The following is a 13363-nucleotide window of genomic DNA, read 5'->3' on the forward strand; positions in this document are numbered from 1 at the left end:
GTTTCATGATTTCCAAAACTTCCCCTGTACCAATTGCCAACGTAACAAAAACAAAAAGGTTTCAAGTCCTATCCAATATACTGATAGGTTTACAACTTTACACTAATCACGTATTGTTTGTTAACTTGCAATTCAAGAACTAATTACAATAACATTATGTCATGTAAATTTCTAATAAATGTATTTGATTTAATGAAAGGGTAATGCTAAGAAGATTAAATTTGTAAATAAAATTTGCAAACTAAATTATATGGAAGCTAGGAAGACTAAATTTGTAAACAAAATTTGCAAACAAAATTATGTAGAAGTTGATAATTGGATTACTACTTAAGTGTTTATAAATGTGCGCATTCATAAATTTAGTCTCCCTAGCATTACCCAATTTTTAAAACCAAAGTTGCAGATGTGGTTGTAAATAATTGGATTATTAATTAAGTGTCGATTAACGTACTTGTTTCTTATTGTGACACATTATTTGGTTTGCAAATTTGATTTAAAATTGTGGTCCCCTGAACATTATCCTTAATGAAAACCTAACCATTCCCAAATCATGCATGTATGTATTAAATTTTTATTTACTGATATATTCACATTCGAGTCAGTGTATCCAGTTACCTTTATTCAAGATTTCTCAAATATTTTCTCTAAATATCACTATTATCGAGATGCTTGACAAAATATTTGAAAGAAACTTATGCAAGGTAGTAGTCAAAAACAACCAGCCAAAGTGACATGCAAACTTCATCCTGCACCGAAAATGAGAAATTCTTGAACACTTTGGTGCTTCTACATTTTACATTAATTGATTTGAACATATATAACAAGTTCTTTTGACCACTCACCCCTTAAAGCAGTATTCTATAGCATCTAATCATGTTAGTGCAGTATTCTATAGCATCGAATCATGTTAGTGCAGTCATATTCAACATTGTTATCCTTTTTCTTTTGTTTGATTGTAATCATGGTGTAGTTATAGTTGGAATTGAAAGAGACGCATGTTAAAACTCATAAAACAATAGAACGCTGGTCCCCTACCGGAAAATGTAGAAAGATCGCAGACAGTCTTTATAATTACAACAAAACCAAAGGGTATTTCTGCAAAAATTAAATCAAATTTCCCATCTTTTGGACCCGCCACGTTATCCCATCGGGACCGTCCATTTCTGCGATCCAAAACAGCAACCCACTTTCAGAGACCCATACAAAACTAGCAACTCTGTCTGACGCAGCAAAACACTCCGACCTTTCTTCTCTCTGTTTTTCCAATCGAATTTTATAGAAAGAAAATCCATTCAGTCTATCACTTCATCTCTTCCCAACACCACCCAATTCCTCGCCGGAAACAGCTGTTATCCGGCGGAGAAACCCCCTTTCACCGCCGACCCATTGCCATGTCCACCGCTCCCATCTCCTATCCAATAACCTCAAGACCCTTCCTTTCTCTCACACCCGCCACCGCAGCCTCAATACTCTTTGCAAACCCGAATTACCACACCCAAAGCTCTCTCTTTTCCTCCTCTTCGTCTTCCTCCAGTCATTTCTCCAAAAGGGTATTCGGAAATGGGGTTTCTCTGTCGATAAGAGCTTGCTCGACGTCACCGTTTGTCGGCAGAGTCGGGTCGCAAAGGAGGGAAGGCAACGCGTCGATGCTGTCGTTTGGGATAAACCCATCAGCTCAAATATCCAAAGGGGCTTCAGACGGCTCGTCGTCTCAGGTCTTATCTGCAATGCTTCCTTTCGTCGTTGCTGCTACCGCCATTGCTGCTCTGGCTCAGCCGTCAACGTTCACTTGGTAAGTTCTGGTTTTCTTGAATTTTGATTGGGTTTTGAATGGTCGCACGTCGAGTTCTTGTGGAATTAGCAACTGGGATTCTGCTTTTGTTTTTAGTTTATAGCAAGTCCAGTCCAAGTTGGCTTATTTTATATATGGATACTTTGTTTTTGCTGGGATAATTAAGGATTAAATTTATAAATTAATACTATTTGTGGATACCCCTTCGTATAGATTAGGCTAAAGTCGTAATCTTTAATCCTGGATCATTTTAGTCAACTCTTAACTTCAGAGATTTTGGTTTAGGAAAATTTTAAAGCTCATGAGCTGGGACTGCTTGCATGTGTTTGATTATAGGCACATGAGAGACTAATTTTTTGTTAATTTAGTTTAGCAATGTATTAACTCAAAATTAATACAGGGTATCCAAGGATTTATATGCCCCTGCTCTTGGTGGGATCATGCTGTCAATTGGAATCAAACTTTCGGTTGATGATTTTGCTCTTGCATTCAAAAGGTAATATTTTGTTCAGCATTGTGTATATATTCTTCTTACTGTCATTTATTTATCCTAATCTGTCAGTGAGGTTTTGAGTGTGCTTCCAATACTCTTTACTTCTCATCTGTTGCAGACCTTTACCACTCTCTGTTGGGTTTATCGCGCAGTATGTGCTGAAACCGCTACTTGGGGTACTAATTGCAAACGCATTTGGCGTGCCGAGGGTGTTCTACGCTGGCTTTGTTCTCACCGCTTGTGTTGCAGGGGCTCAGCTGTCTAGCTATGCTAGTTTCTTGAGCAAAGGAGATGTGGCCTTGAGCATTCTCCTCACCAGCACCACCACCATTGCTTCCGTGATCTTAACGCCTTTACTAACTGGCCTTTTAATCGGTTCTGTTGTTCCGGTTGATGCTGTTGCCATGTCAAAGTCAATATTGCAGGTAACTGGGAGTTTAGTGATACAGGTGATTTAGCTCTGCTTCTATTATTGATGCTTAATGTACATTTCATTGACATTGTTATTTTACATGTTAGGTGGTTCTTGTTCCGGTCACAATTGGTCTTGTGCTCAATACTTACGCAAAACCAGTTGTCAATTTCCTTCAACCAGTGATGCCAGTTGTTGCTATGATTTGCACTTCATTGTGCATTGGTAGTCCTCTTGCAATTAACCGGAGTCAAATTCTATCTGTAGAGGGTTTCCGGTTGATATTTCCAGTCATAGCATTTCACGCTGTGGCCTTTACACTTGGATACTGGGTATCCAAAACTCCAGGTTTGAGGTAAATGTTCCTTTGTCATAGAATGTTAAAGTTCATGCTTGGAAGTCATGTCTTGTCCACTGTGAGGAAGAACTGTGAGCCGTCGGTATAATATGAGAATTAGCAACCTTTGTTGCCGTTGCCCTTGTTTTTCACTTTGATTCTTCATGTTTCAGTGGATCTTCCATAGGTGTTTATCTTTCACCCTTGATGATCTTGCTAATAACTTACATGTTTGATCGTTGCATCCCCGGTCTCAAATAGCAAGTATCTATGAAAACTTGTCTGTTGATAGTTTCTAGGAGAGTCATTAAGCTCACTTGGTTCTAAGAAATTTTAAAGCCGAAGTCAGGAGCATTTTTATATCCTCATGTTCCCGTATATATAATGTTATTGTTGTCACCACAGGCAAGAAGAAGAAGTTAGTAGGACACTTTCCTTGTGCACAGGAATGCAGAGTTCCACTTTGGCAGGGCTCCTTGCAAGCCAGTTCCTTGGGAGCAGCCAGGCCGTTCCTCCAGCATGTTCAGTTGTTGCCATGGCCATCATGGGCCTGTTTCTTGCATCTTTCTGGGGCACCGGCTCTCGAATCAGAGACCTGCTGTCCCTACTAACGCCTCAAACAGGTTCTCCAATGAAGGCGTAGCAATGAAAACAACAATCAGGGAACTCACGGGGCATATATAATGCTAATTTAGTACACACTGATGGTCGGGGTTACTAACGCAGAACATTACAAGGACGGTACAATAAAAGAGATGATCCCGACGGTCATGTTGAACCACCTTAACTGGTTTGGAAAGCAACTACTGCATACAGGGAGGATTGGGAATCGAAAATAGACGGCAAGAAAACATACTTTAGGCTAGAATTGTAAAGTTGTAAAGCTTTTTATACTATCATGTGTATATTCATGTTGTTACTTTGTAAGTAATGATAAAGGTATACAAATGTCATCCTCTCTCTCTCTCTCTGAAGCTCATCGGGATTTTCAAAGGCTTTGGCTAATAAGCCCATCAGTCCCAACATAGATAAGACCTTTTTATGGGCTGACTACGGAATGATGCTTGTTAGTATTGATCTTGTGCATGGTAAGAGTTTGCTGTTTGCAACACTCTCGAGTCACGGACTATTCCTTATAAAATTGACAAAAACCAGTAAAGGCCTCTTTCTCAATCTAACGGCAAAGCAATCCTTTCGGTTTTTAACATAAAACTCTAAGCTGGTCAATCTTTTGCTTACTTGGACGCTTAGCTGGTCTATCTTTTACTTACAAGAATGCTTAGTTGGTCTGTCTTTTGCTTACAAGGATGCTTAGCTCGTCTGTCGCTAGTTCGATGACACATTGATTAACAAATGCCATTGGGACAGCAAATAAGACCTTTTTCCTTTGTTTATATATACAACTAACTTAACCTTCTAGATATAGAGAAACAAAACATAGCGGAAGTGACATCAATCCGGCATCCATGAAAACAAAAAACTTAACCTTCTAGATATATATTTGCTCACTTAATAATTAGTAGCAAACTATCTGTTTATCTGAGTGACGGAGTAGCGAGGGCCGGAAGCAGGGGCTGTTGGAAATTATATATTGTAATATATAATTTTAATAATTGAATGAAAAATATTGTTAACCAATTTCTTGGAAATGTTATATTGTTTAGGTGTATTCCTTGATAAGTGATGTATACTTATAGATGAAAAGTTACATCTCTTTAATAAGTAGAAATTGGATTCTATTTAAACCCATGAAACCATTGGTATTAAAGATAGAAAATTAGAGTTAATTTTACTCTTGAGAAATAGGGTTTCCCCACTTTGTTTCTCTCATGTTTTGTGAGTCAAATTCCGAGTCGTGTCTTGAGAGTACGGAATATATAAAGTTCGTCAGAGTTCAAAGATTGAAGTGCTTTGACTTCGGATTATAGATTGTTGAATCCTGGGAGATGGACGCCTACCGAACTACAAGCACAAGAGTAGGGGCGAAATTCTATCTTTAGCACATTGCATTTATGCAAGCCTCAATCTCCAAGTTTGTCAGTTATTCTAACTTTTTCTCTAGTTGTTTATATTAATCTCATATATAATTGATGTCGTGAATTTCTTTATGATTATTATCATTGGAATTATATTGTTATTTTTCATATTTTCTAATATTGCTCCAACAGGGGCTTCATGCATATGTTTAACGTTTTTATAATCTTGTGCGCCTGATGTTATGAACTGTGCAGAAGTTCGAGAACCATGTGGAATGGGGGATTGATTTGGCATATGAGCATGAAAGGTATGTTGTCTATGCAGTAGTCCAATATCATCAATTTTTTCTTTGCTGGTTTTGTATTTTTATGATACTGATTAAAGTGAGTTCAATGATTTTTCCTTTTCTTTCGTGCAGATACTTGACCGGGGAGAAATTTAAGCAGCCGGTTATTGTTTACAACTATCCGAAAAAGACCAAAGCCTTCTATAGCCTCAATGAAGACGGTGAGACAGTGTTTGCTATGGATGTCGTCGTCCCAAAAGTAAGGCATTTTCCTCTGAAAGGTTTTTCCTTTTATTTTAATGCGTTCTATTCTGTACACGTACATTGGCATCGTGCATCTTTTCAGCACGTAAAAATGTTTGTGTTTTTCATGTTTTCAGGTTGGATAGTTGATCGGTGGAAGCCCAAGGGAAGAGCGTTACGGTGTTCTAAAGGAAAGGTATGACAACGTACGAGTACTACGTACATATGCATTTTCATCTTGTCTTTATTTATTAGTGACATGATCGATTATCTGCAAATTCTTGTGGGATTGTAGGATTCTGGAGATGGGACGGCACGTTGAGGATTATCAATCGTACCTGGACTTGCGGCGCTTTGGGACTATTAAGCATAGCGGCTTTGATTTAGGGTTTGAACGGATGGTTATGCTTGCCACTGGGCTTGACAACATTAGAGATTGCATTTCCTACCCTAGAGATCGAGGAAGAGAAGATCCTTAAATTATAGGCGGTTGATGTATATAACTAGGGATGCATTCGAATAAGTCCTGTTTGACATATTATTCAGAGAAACATATATAGAACAAAGGATTTGTGTTTGCTTCGTGAAGCATCTATACTTGCTGTGAAATTTCACTTGTAGCATTGTGTTTGCTTAGAATGCTAAGATTAAATTTGCGCTTTCATTTTTCATTCATTTCTTGCTATATATGGACAAAGGAGGAGTGAAGTCTTCAGTGGTGTCTATAGATTATATTCTTGTGGCCTTTGGTTTTTCTCAAATGAAATTGGTTAACCTGCATAGGCTTTAAACTACTGGATCTGCAAGCTTTGGTTGCTAGTTCTTGACCTTTGCAAAAGAAACTAGAGCCATTATAAAATAAAAATAAAAATAATTCTCATATTATATATATTTTCGTAGAACTGCACCAAGGAAGTAACTGAAAAACCAAATATTTTCATGATCTTGTTTGTAGGTAATATTTTTTAAATTTATCCTTGTTAGTTGTCGACTTGCCTCTCGATGTTTTCTGGTTTGCTGAAATTATTAAAGTTATGGCATGCCAATTTGTGATTCTACATTCAAAGAATTAGCTTTATCTTCAAGGGCAACCAATCCAAGATTGAGGAGAAAAAGAACATATGTGGGTAATATATATGTAATGTACTAAAGCGGAGCCTCATATATATATATCTCTGTCTGTTACTTAATAAAACAAGTGGATAAAGCTTTCCTAAATTAGATGGAGAAATATGAGTCTCCGTTTCTCCCTCTCTCTCTCTCTCTCTCTCTCTCTCTCTCTCTCTCCTCACGAGAGAGACACTACACACATGCACACAACAAATATACACCTCTTTAAAGATTTGACGCTATATGGATGCATTACAATTTTATTCTTCATTTTACTTTGCTTCTATGCAATTTAATTAATATTTATTTTTCAGGCCATATATTGTCGCCTATTTTATGTGTGTGATTAAAACTGTATATATATATATATATATATATATATATATATATTATAAATCAATCCAAAATTATTATATATATATATATTATATACATCAATCCAAAATTATTATATATATATATTATATAAATCAATCCAAAATTATTAACAACATATGATATATAGCTGATCAAACAGCAGAACAGATATCTGCAATCTTTTCCATCACCTTTACCTGAGTCTTGAGACACTTTATGTAATGCGCAGCCTCATCCAACAAGCTGCAAATATCCATGGCTTCCCCACCTGGTACGAACTTCCGAAGCTCGTCCGCCTCACAAATAGTACCGATCTCTTCCTCATCATCACACTTCTTCATCTTCATCCTCTTCTTACTATTGTCAGTTCTTCTGGCTGAACAATTATAAATCTGCGAACCCTTGTGGCTTCGATTAATCTTCGTAAGCAAAGTGCTACTCCAAGCTCTTCTAGTCCCAACTGCTGAGGCCATGGCAGCATCAGCAGCATTCTTAACACTCAAATATCTTCTACACATCTCCATAGGAGAAGGTATATTTGTTGATGATGATATAGATCTTTGCCTATTAATTCTCTGCAAGGCTTGAAGAAAACCTTTTGTGAACCTAGATTCAAAAGTGGTATATTTAGACCTCAAAGACAAGCGCTTCGGATTCATGGTGTGGAATAGGGTTTTGCTCTTAGGGATGGACCAAAGGACTACTAAAAGATGGAAAATATATAAATTTTATTCTGACACAGGGTCCTCTTGTTCCCAATGCTCACAACTCACAAGGACAAAAGGAGAATCAAATTCTGACACAAATGTTTACTTTTCACCTATCATTATTAATTTTTTTAAATTCATGTTATTTAAAAGTCGAAAATTAAAAATAATGTATAAAAAATAAAAATAAATCTGTGAATAGTACTACTTTTTTTATTATATGATACAATCGATATTTGGAAGGAAGTTTTAAATTTGAAACTTCAAATATAAAAAATAATGTTCATAATCAGTTGAACTACATACTGTTTAGAAGAATCAAATTCTTTAAGACACTACAATAATGCATTAATTATTCTTTGGGGCTTCTTCTAGCTAGCAGTTGGGGTTTTTGTTTTTTGGTAAACAGTAGCAGGCGGTGAAAAGTGAGTTTTGTGGGGTTGCTATAAGGGGCCAACCACCATATGAGAGCACATGGTTGCAATACCCACTTAGATTAATTGTGGGGCCTTAATTTCTCATTTCCTCTCTTTGTTCTTTTTATATGAATCTTTCCTAGTGAATCGTTGTGTAAATACTTACGACAACTTTGCAATATTTTAAATTTGTATTTTCTGGTCACTAGTGACCAAATGGTGAAGGCAGAGGCTGGGGATGGGGTGACGATCATGCCATGTTCTAGTAAACAAGATCAAACTACGTCCTGTCATCAGGAAAACTGTTATGAGTTCAAATTCCTTACTGATGTTTATGTTAGTTTTTATGCTTTGAAGTGTTTTAAAATATTCACTCTTATACTTGGAAGTCTAATATGCGATATTACCATATCTCAATATGCAGTGTTATAGAGTTCAAATTCTCAATTGGTATATATATTTAGTTTTTATTTTGAGTTTCCATGATCTTTTGACTCAAAATGCTGAATCTAAAACATTTAACTACTTCCAACATACAAGTTAAACATATCATACTAAGAGCTTGTAGCCAAGTATTTACAAAATATTCACGTACCCTAAGCATGTAAAATCGAATATGCGATATTTTTCTCTCTCAATGTACTAGTATATATTGTACAAAGAAGAAGAAAGACATTTTCATTTTTCATTGGTATAAAGGCAGGGTGGTGTGTTGAAGGATCACATGGCTCCAAAAGTTCTCCAAACCCCCAAATGCGCATGTTTATGGCTCCAATAAGGATCAGTTGCAGGAAAAAAATTAAATAAGTCTTGCACGAATGTAGGAAAATTACAGCATGAATCTTATAAGATCGTTATGTAAGTAAGAAGGTTACCGTTGCACAATAAAAACTACTGACAGTGCATACCACTTCAACCCCAGCATGCATCGATCTTTCTATTACATAATCTTGGAGAATGAAGAAAATATATGTAGTTTTTAGTTCCCCTTGAAAGTGATGTTAATACCTTGATAGGGCAATTTTTTTTTTCAACGGATAATTTTAAATTACTTCTCTTCAAACTGAGAGATATGCATGCATGCCAAAACGCACGCTTGATTGGAGGTCTTCAACCAAAAGAATCCACTACTGCACTTAATCAGTAGCAAAATAAGAACATGGGTGGGCCCATTTTTTCCTATACTTAATCTTCACCAAAGTTCTAGAATTAGACTATTTAACTAACTCATAATTAGGCTTGCTATTTTCAAAGTAAGTTGGATCAGCATGTGCCTACCTCTAAATTAATTAATTAATAGAATTGTCTGGACCACTAATATGCAGGCTGACTCAGTGTTTGGTGTGTGCATCCTCATTAAGCTCTAAATTAATTAATTAACTAGAATTGTTTGGACCACTGGCTGACTCAGTATTTGGTGTGTGCATCCTCGTCATACGATTTTATTTTATTTTTATATATGTTTCACTTGTGTGTGTGTGTGTGTGTAATGACTTTTTACTTTCTCTGCAGACATGCAACAACAGAAGAAAATGCATTAGGTTGACATACTGCATAGATTAGTTTTGCATGGATATATATATACGGTACAAGATTTCGATTTTATTTTTGTACTTTGTGCTGGTCCTGCTGGGCGCTAGGGAATATAAATAAGTAAATAATTTAGAAATCCGAACAATGTTTAGTGAAGCCCAACTTCGTATCTGATCGTGTTTTAAACCTGCACTGCAGGTTTGATATTTCGAAATCCGAAAACTCTTTAGAAAGTCTTGAAGGAAATCTAGTTGGTAGAGTAAACCTGCTTAAAGGAATGTTCATGTAATGAATGAACCTCTTTATTTGGTTATATAAAACCAAAAACTAGAACAATAAAAAGAGAAAGACAGAGAAAATGGCCATTTCAATTAACGGACCTCTTTTGCAGGTTACAAGTTCTAGAAAACCGGTTTTGCAAATTAGTTGATTTGTGGAGAACATGTATTTTAGGTTCTACATAACCAATTATTTGAAGAGTTAATAAACCTGACATGTAGCCATGGAGGAGAAATTAAATATAGTGAACCTGTTCTGCAGGTTTATATTCAATTATTTGGTGAACATGAAGGTTTATCCAGAACAATAACCGAAACCCTACAATATATTTTACATTTTGTCGATAATTGGTAGAGGTTGCTGATCTTAAAAAGCAATATCAAAGTCAAATGATTTAAACCGAAAACTGAAACAACAAAGACCAGGCGAAATACATAGATAGATATGATCCTCGAGGTAAAACATAAAAGATAGATGGTTGGATTATTAAAATACATTACGGAATGAATCCCAAAAAACGTGTGTCAAAATGTGTGTCCAAAACGTGTCCCTGAATCCTATATATTGCTTAGTAGCACCATCTGATACTTAAACCAATCCCTATCAACACAAATCAAACTCGAAATCTCAAGTACACAATGCATAATGTATTTCACACCAGAAAGTACCTCTAAACAAATAATCAAGTTAACCAAGTCTTCTAGGTCCGCTAAATACTGGCCTCCTGATCGAACACTTATTACATATGCGAGACCTCTAGGCTCTAGCTATAACCCCAAACAAAATGTCCTTAGTTACAAGGCAAGAAATTCTTAAATCTAAATGCATACATACAATTAAATCCAAGAAACAATTCCACATGTACATCCTAACTATTGCAAGCACACCTGCAGATTCGGTACGACATATTATCCCCATAGCCGACAATAATATGTAGCCAAATCCAACTGATGTACAATAATCACCAAAGCCTCCTCATCTTATCCGTACTAAACAAAACTTGAGTGTAATATTTCAAAATGGGAAAATTCTATTAAGCTCCAGTGAATCCTACACCACTGAGAATTGTAACCGTTATATTTTAATTATTGAATGCTTAACCAAGAATTTAACAACAAAAAGTCGCCGTATTTAGAATACTCTGGTACTACGTACTTTAAAATTTCTTCAAAACGTTATATTTCTAGTTTTCTACAACCCCATATATACTGGCCCGAGTATATTTTGTTAGGCTTGAACTGTACCCTACTCATCACTTGAACTGCACCCTACTCATCAGTACTCTGATAAGCACCATAAGCCATGCACATATAAGCTTTTTATGGTTTTGTTTTTCTTTCTTTATTTTCAGTTTAGTAAATTAGATGAATATTATCCACAAGAAAGACGTGAGTTGCAAATATCTACACAGTGAACATTAACTCTGTGACTACTTTTGGACATATCTAAAAGGTTGAATAACTGGAAAAAGCAAATCACGGGTCATGGTAGTTATATACGATAAAAGGATATATGGGATCAGATGATTAACCGGACAGCCAATTTCCTGCATATCCTCTTTCTTTTCTTAAAATAAAAAGAAATTGGTGTATGCATCACATTTTTTCTAAGATCTATGTTGATTGTTTGTGAGAAGAAAAATGCATATTTATTTAAGAAGCTGATCAAAATTTCAGAACTGAAGATTATAAAACTTAATACAATTAGTTACAAGTAAAAGCACACCGGTCACATATTATACATACACATACACACACATAAAATATATAGATTTCTCTATTAACAATATCACATCTCCCAGTAATTTACAGATCAAAGTTCTATATAGTATCAATCTCCTTGTTCACTTTATTTTATTTCATGTTTTGAGATCTATATATACCAACCAGAGAGTGCATAATTATACATATTTTTTTTTTTTGTACTTTTTTTCCTGTAATTGTTACCAACATAATTCTTTATATCATATATATTATGAATCAAGAGATCACTCAAGTAGTAGTAGAGTGAATTTCCACAATTGTCCTCATCACCTTTACCTGTGTGGTAAGGCACTTCATGTAATGAGCAGTCTCCTCCAACAAGCTCCAAGTATCCATGCCTTCACCGCCAGGTACGACCTTCCGCAGCTCATTTACCTTGTTCTGCTCAACTCTTTTCTTCATGGAGTAGTGAGAGCGACTGCCAATTGATCTCCTTACAACGCCACCGTTGCACGCTTGGTTTCGGATCTTCCAGAGCAGCGCCCTACTCCATGCTCTTCTTCTCCCTACAGCACAAGCCATGGATGCATAAGAAGCAGTCTTGATTTTATGATATCGCCGCCGGATCTCTCTCGGGGAAGACGATATTGATGATGATGCTGATCTGGGGTGGTTTTTGTTTATTCTGATTAGGGCTTTCACGAACCCTTTAGTGAACCTAGATTTCAATGAATTAGGGTTAGGAGAATTCATGGGTCTATATATGTTTGTGGAAAAAAAAAAAAGGGTTTGTTTAGACAGTTGAGTTGGGGGTACTTGAAAATAGAAAGAGGTGAATTTTTAGGAGGAAATAGAGACAAATGAACAAGATAACAGATTTTCTTCTGACAAAAAGGGTCCAGTTTGCTCACAAGCCACCAGGACAAAGAGGAGAGAATTTAAATGGTGTGCTCTGACAACACAGTCTCTCCTCCAAAACTATACCCCAAACAACAGCAGACCTAGAGAGAGATTATGTGAAAGGCAATTTAAGGAAGAGAGAAGATGAGAGGGAAAATGAGAATAGGAGAAAGAAAAAGAAATAAGATTGCGAAAGAGAATATTGAAAATGGGAGGTGTAAAGAAGAAGGAGACTTAGAGAATAAACCTTTAATATAATAATATAATATTATTATCGATTAAATATGGGCAAGTGATGAATTACCTTTGTGAGTAATGAATATGTATTTCTCTTAAATCTACTGCTTTTTTTTATATTTTTTATAATTTAGATGAATTTAATATAAATTATATTTCCTTTATGTGTGTAAAGATAACACTATGCAGCTGTATTCCGTATACAAATCAAAGTTGTTTATCTAGGAAAGCGAATGAAATTGAATAATAGGTTTGTAGCTTCTTTCGTTTTCAACATAGAGTTTTGGAGGTGAAAAGGGGGCTCCGTGGGGCTACAAAGGACCAACCAGCATATGAGCGCACATGGTTCCATTTACCCACTTGTATGGGGCCTTCAATTTTTCTCTTTTCATCTGGTTTTCTTATACATCTTTCTCCTTAATTTGATGTTTACAACCAACTCATGGTATTATATTCGAATTTGTCTCCTCTTGGCTCTATAAGCCAATGACATGATAGTCCATGGTGATGGTAGTTACTAACTAATTATTAGCTAGTGGTGGTTTCAGATGACAACGATGGCCGGCGGCCGACACCAAATG

General features: G+C 36.1%; 3 protein-coding genes across 3 annotated transcripts; 1 reads left to right on the forward strand and 2 right to left on the reverse strand.

Moving 5' to 3' along the window:
• Positions 1–1215: 1215 nt before the first annotated feature.
• On the forward strand, positions 1216–3987 carry LOC103949579 (probable sodium/metabolite cotransporter BASS3, chloroplastic). Its single transcript, XM_009360700.3, has 5 exons — positions 1216–1792; positions 2193–2288; positions 2404–2710; positions 2805–3052; positions 3440–3987. The coding sequence occupies exons 1-5, from the start codon at positions 1392–1394 to the stop codon at positions 3675–3677; spliced, it is 1290 nt and encodes a 429-aa protein (XP_009358975.2). The 5' UTR covers positions 1216–1391; the 3' UTR covers positions 3678–3987.
• Positions 3988–7080: 3093 nt separating this feature from the next.
• Positions 7081–7810, reverse strand: LOC103949581 (transcription factor IBH1-like). Its single transcript, XM_009360701.3, has one exon. The coding sequence runs from the start codon at positions 7664–7666 to the stop codon at positions 7160–7162; it is 507 nt and encodes a 168-aa protein (XP_009358976.2). The 5' UTR covers positions 7667–7810; the 3' UTR covers positions 7081–7159.
• A 4123-nt stretch (positions 7811–11933) lies between these two features.
• On the reverse strand, positions 11934–12398 carry LOC103949582 (transcription factor IBH1). The gene has a single exon (XM_009360702.3). The coding sequence runs from the start codon at positions 12396–12398 to the stop codon at positions 11934–11936; it is 465 nt and encodes a 154-aa protein (XP_009358977.2).
• Between the last annotated feature and the right edge of the window lie 965 nt (positions 12399–13363).

This window comes from the organism of the source record quoted next, unplaced genomic scaffold, assembly GCF_019419815.1.
Source record: "Pyrus x bretschneideri cultivar Hongxiangsu unplaced genomic scaffold, Pyrus_bretschneideri_v1 Contig10, whole genome shotgun sequence".
Taxonomy (NCBI): domain Eukaryota; kingdom Viridiplantae; phylum Streptophyta; class Magnoliopsida; order Rosales; family Rosaceae; genus Pyrus; species Pyrus x bretschneideri.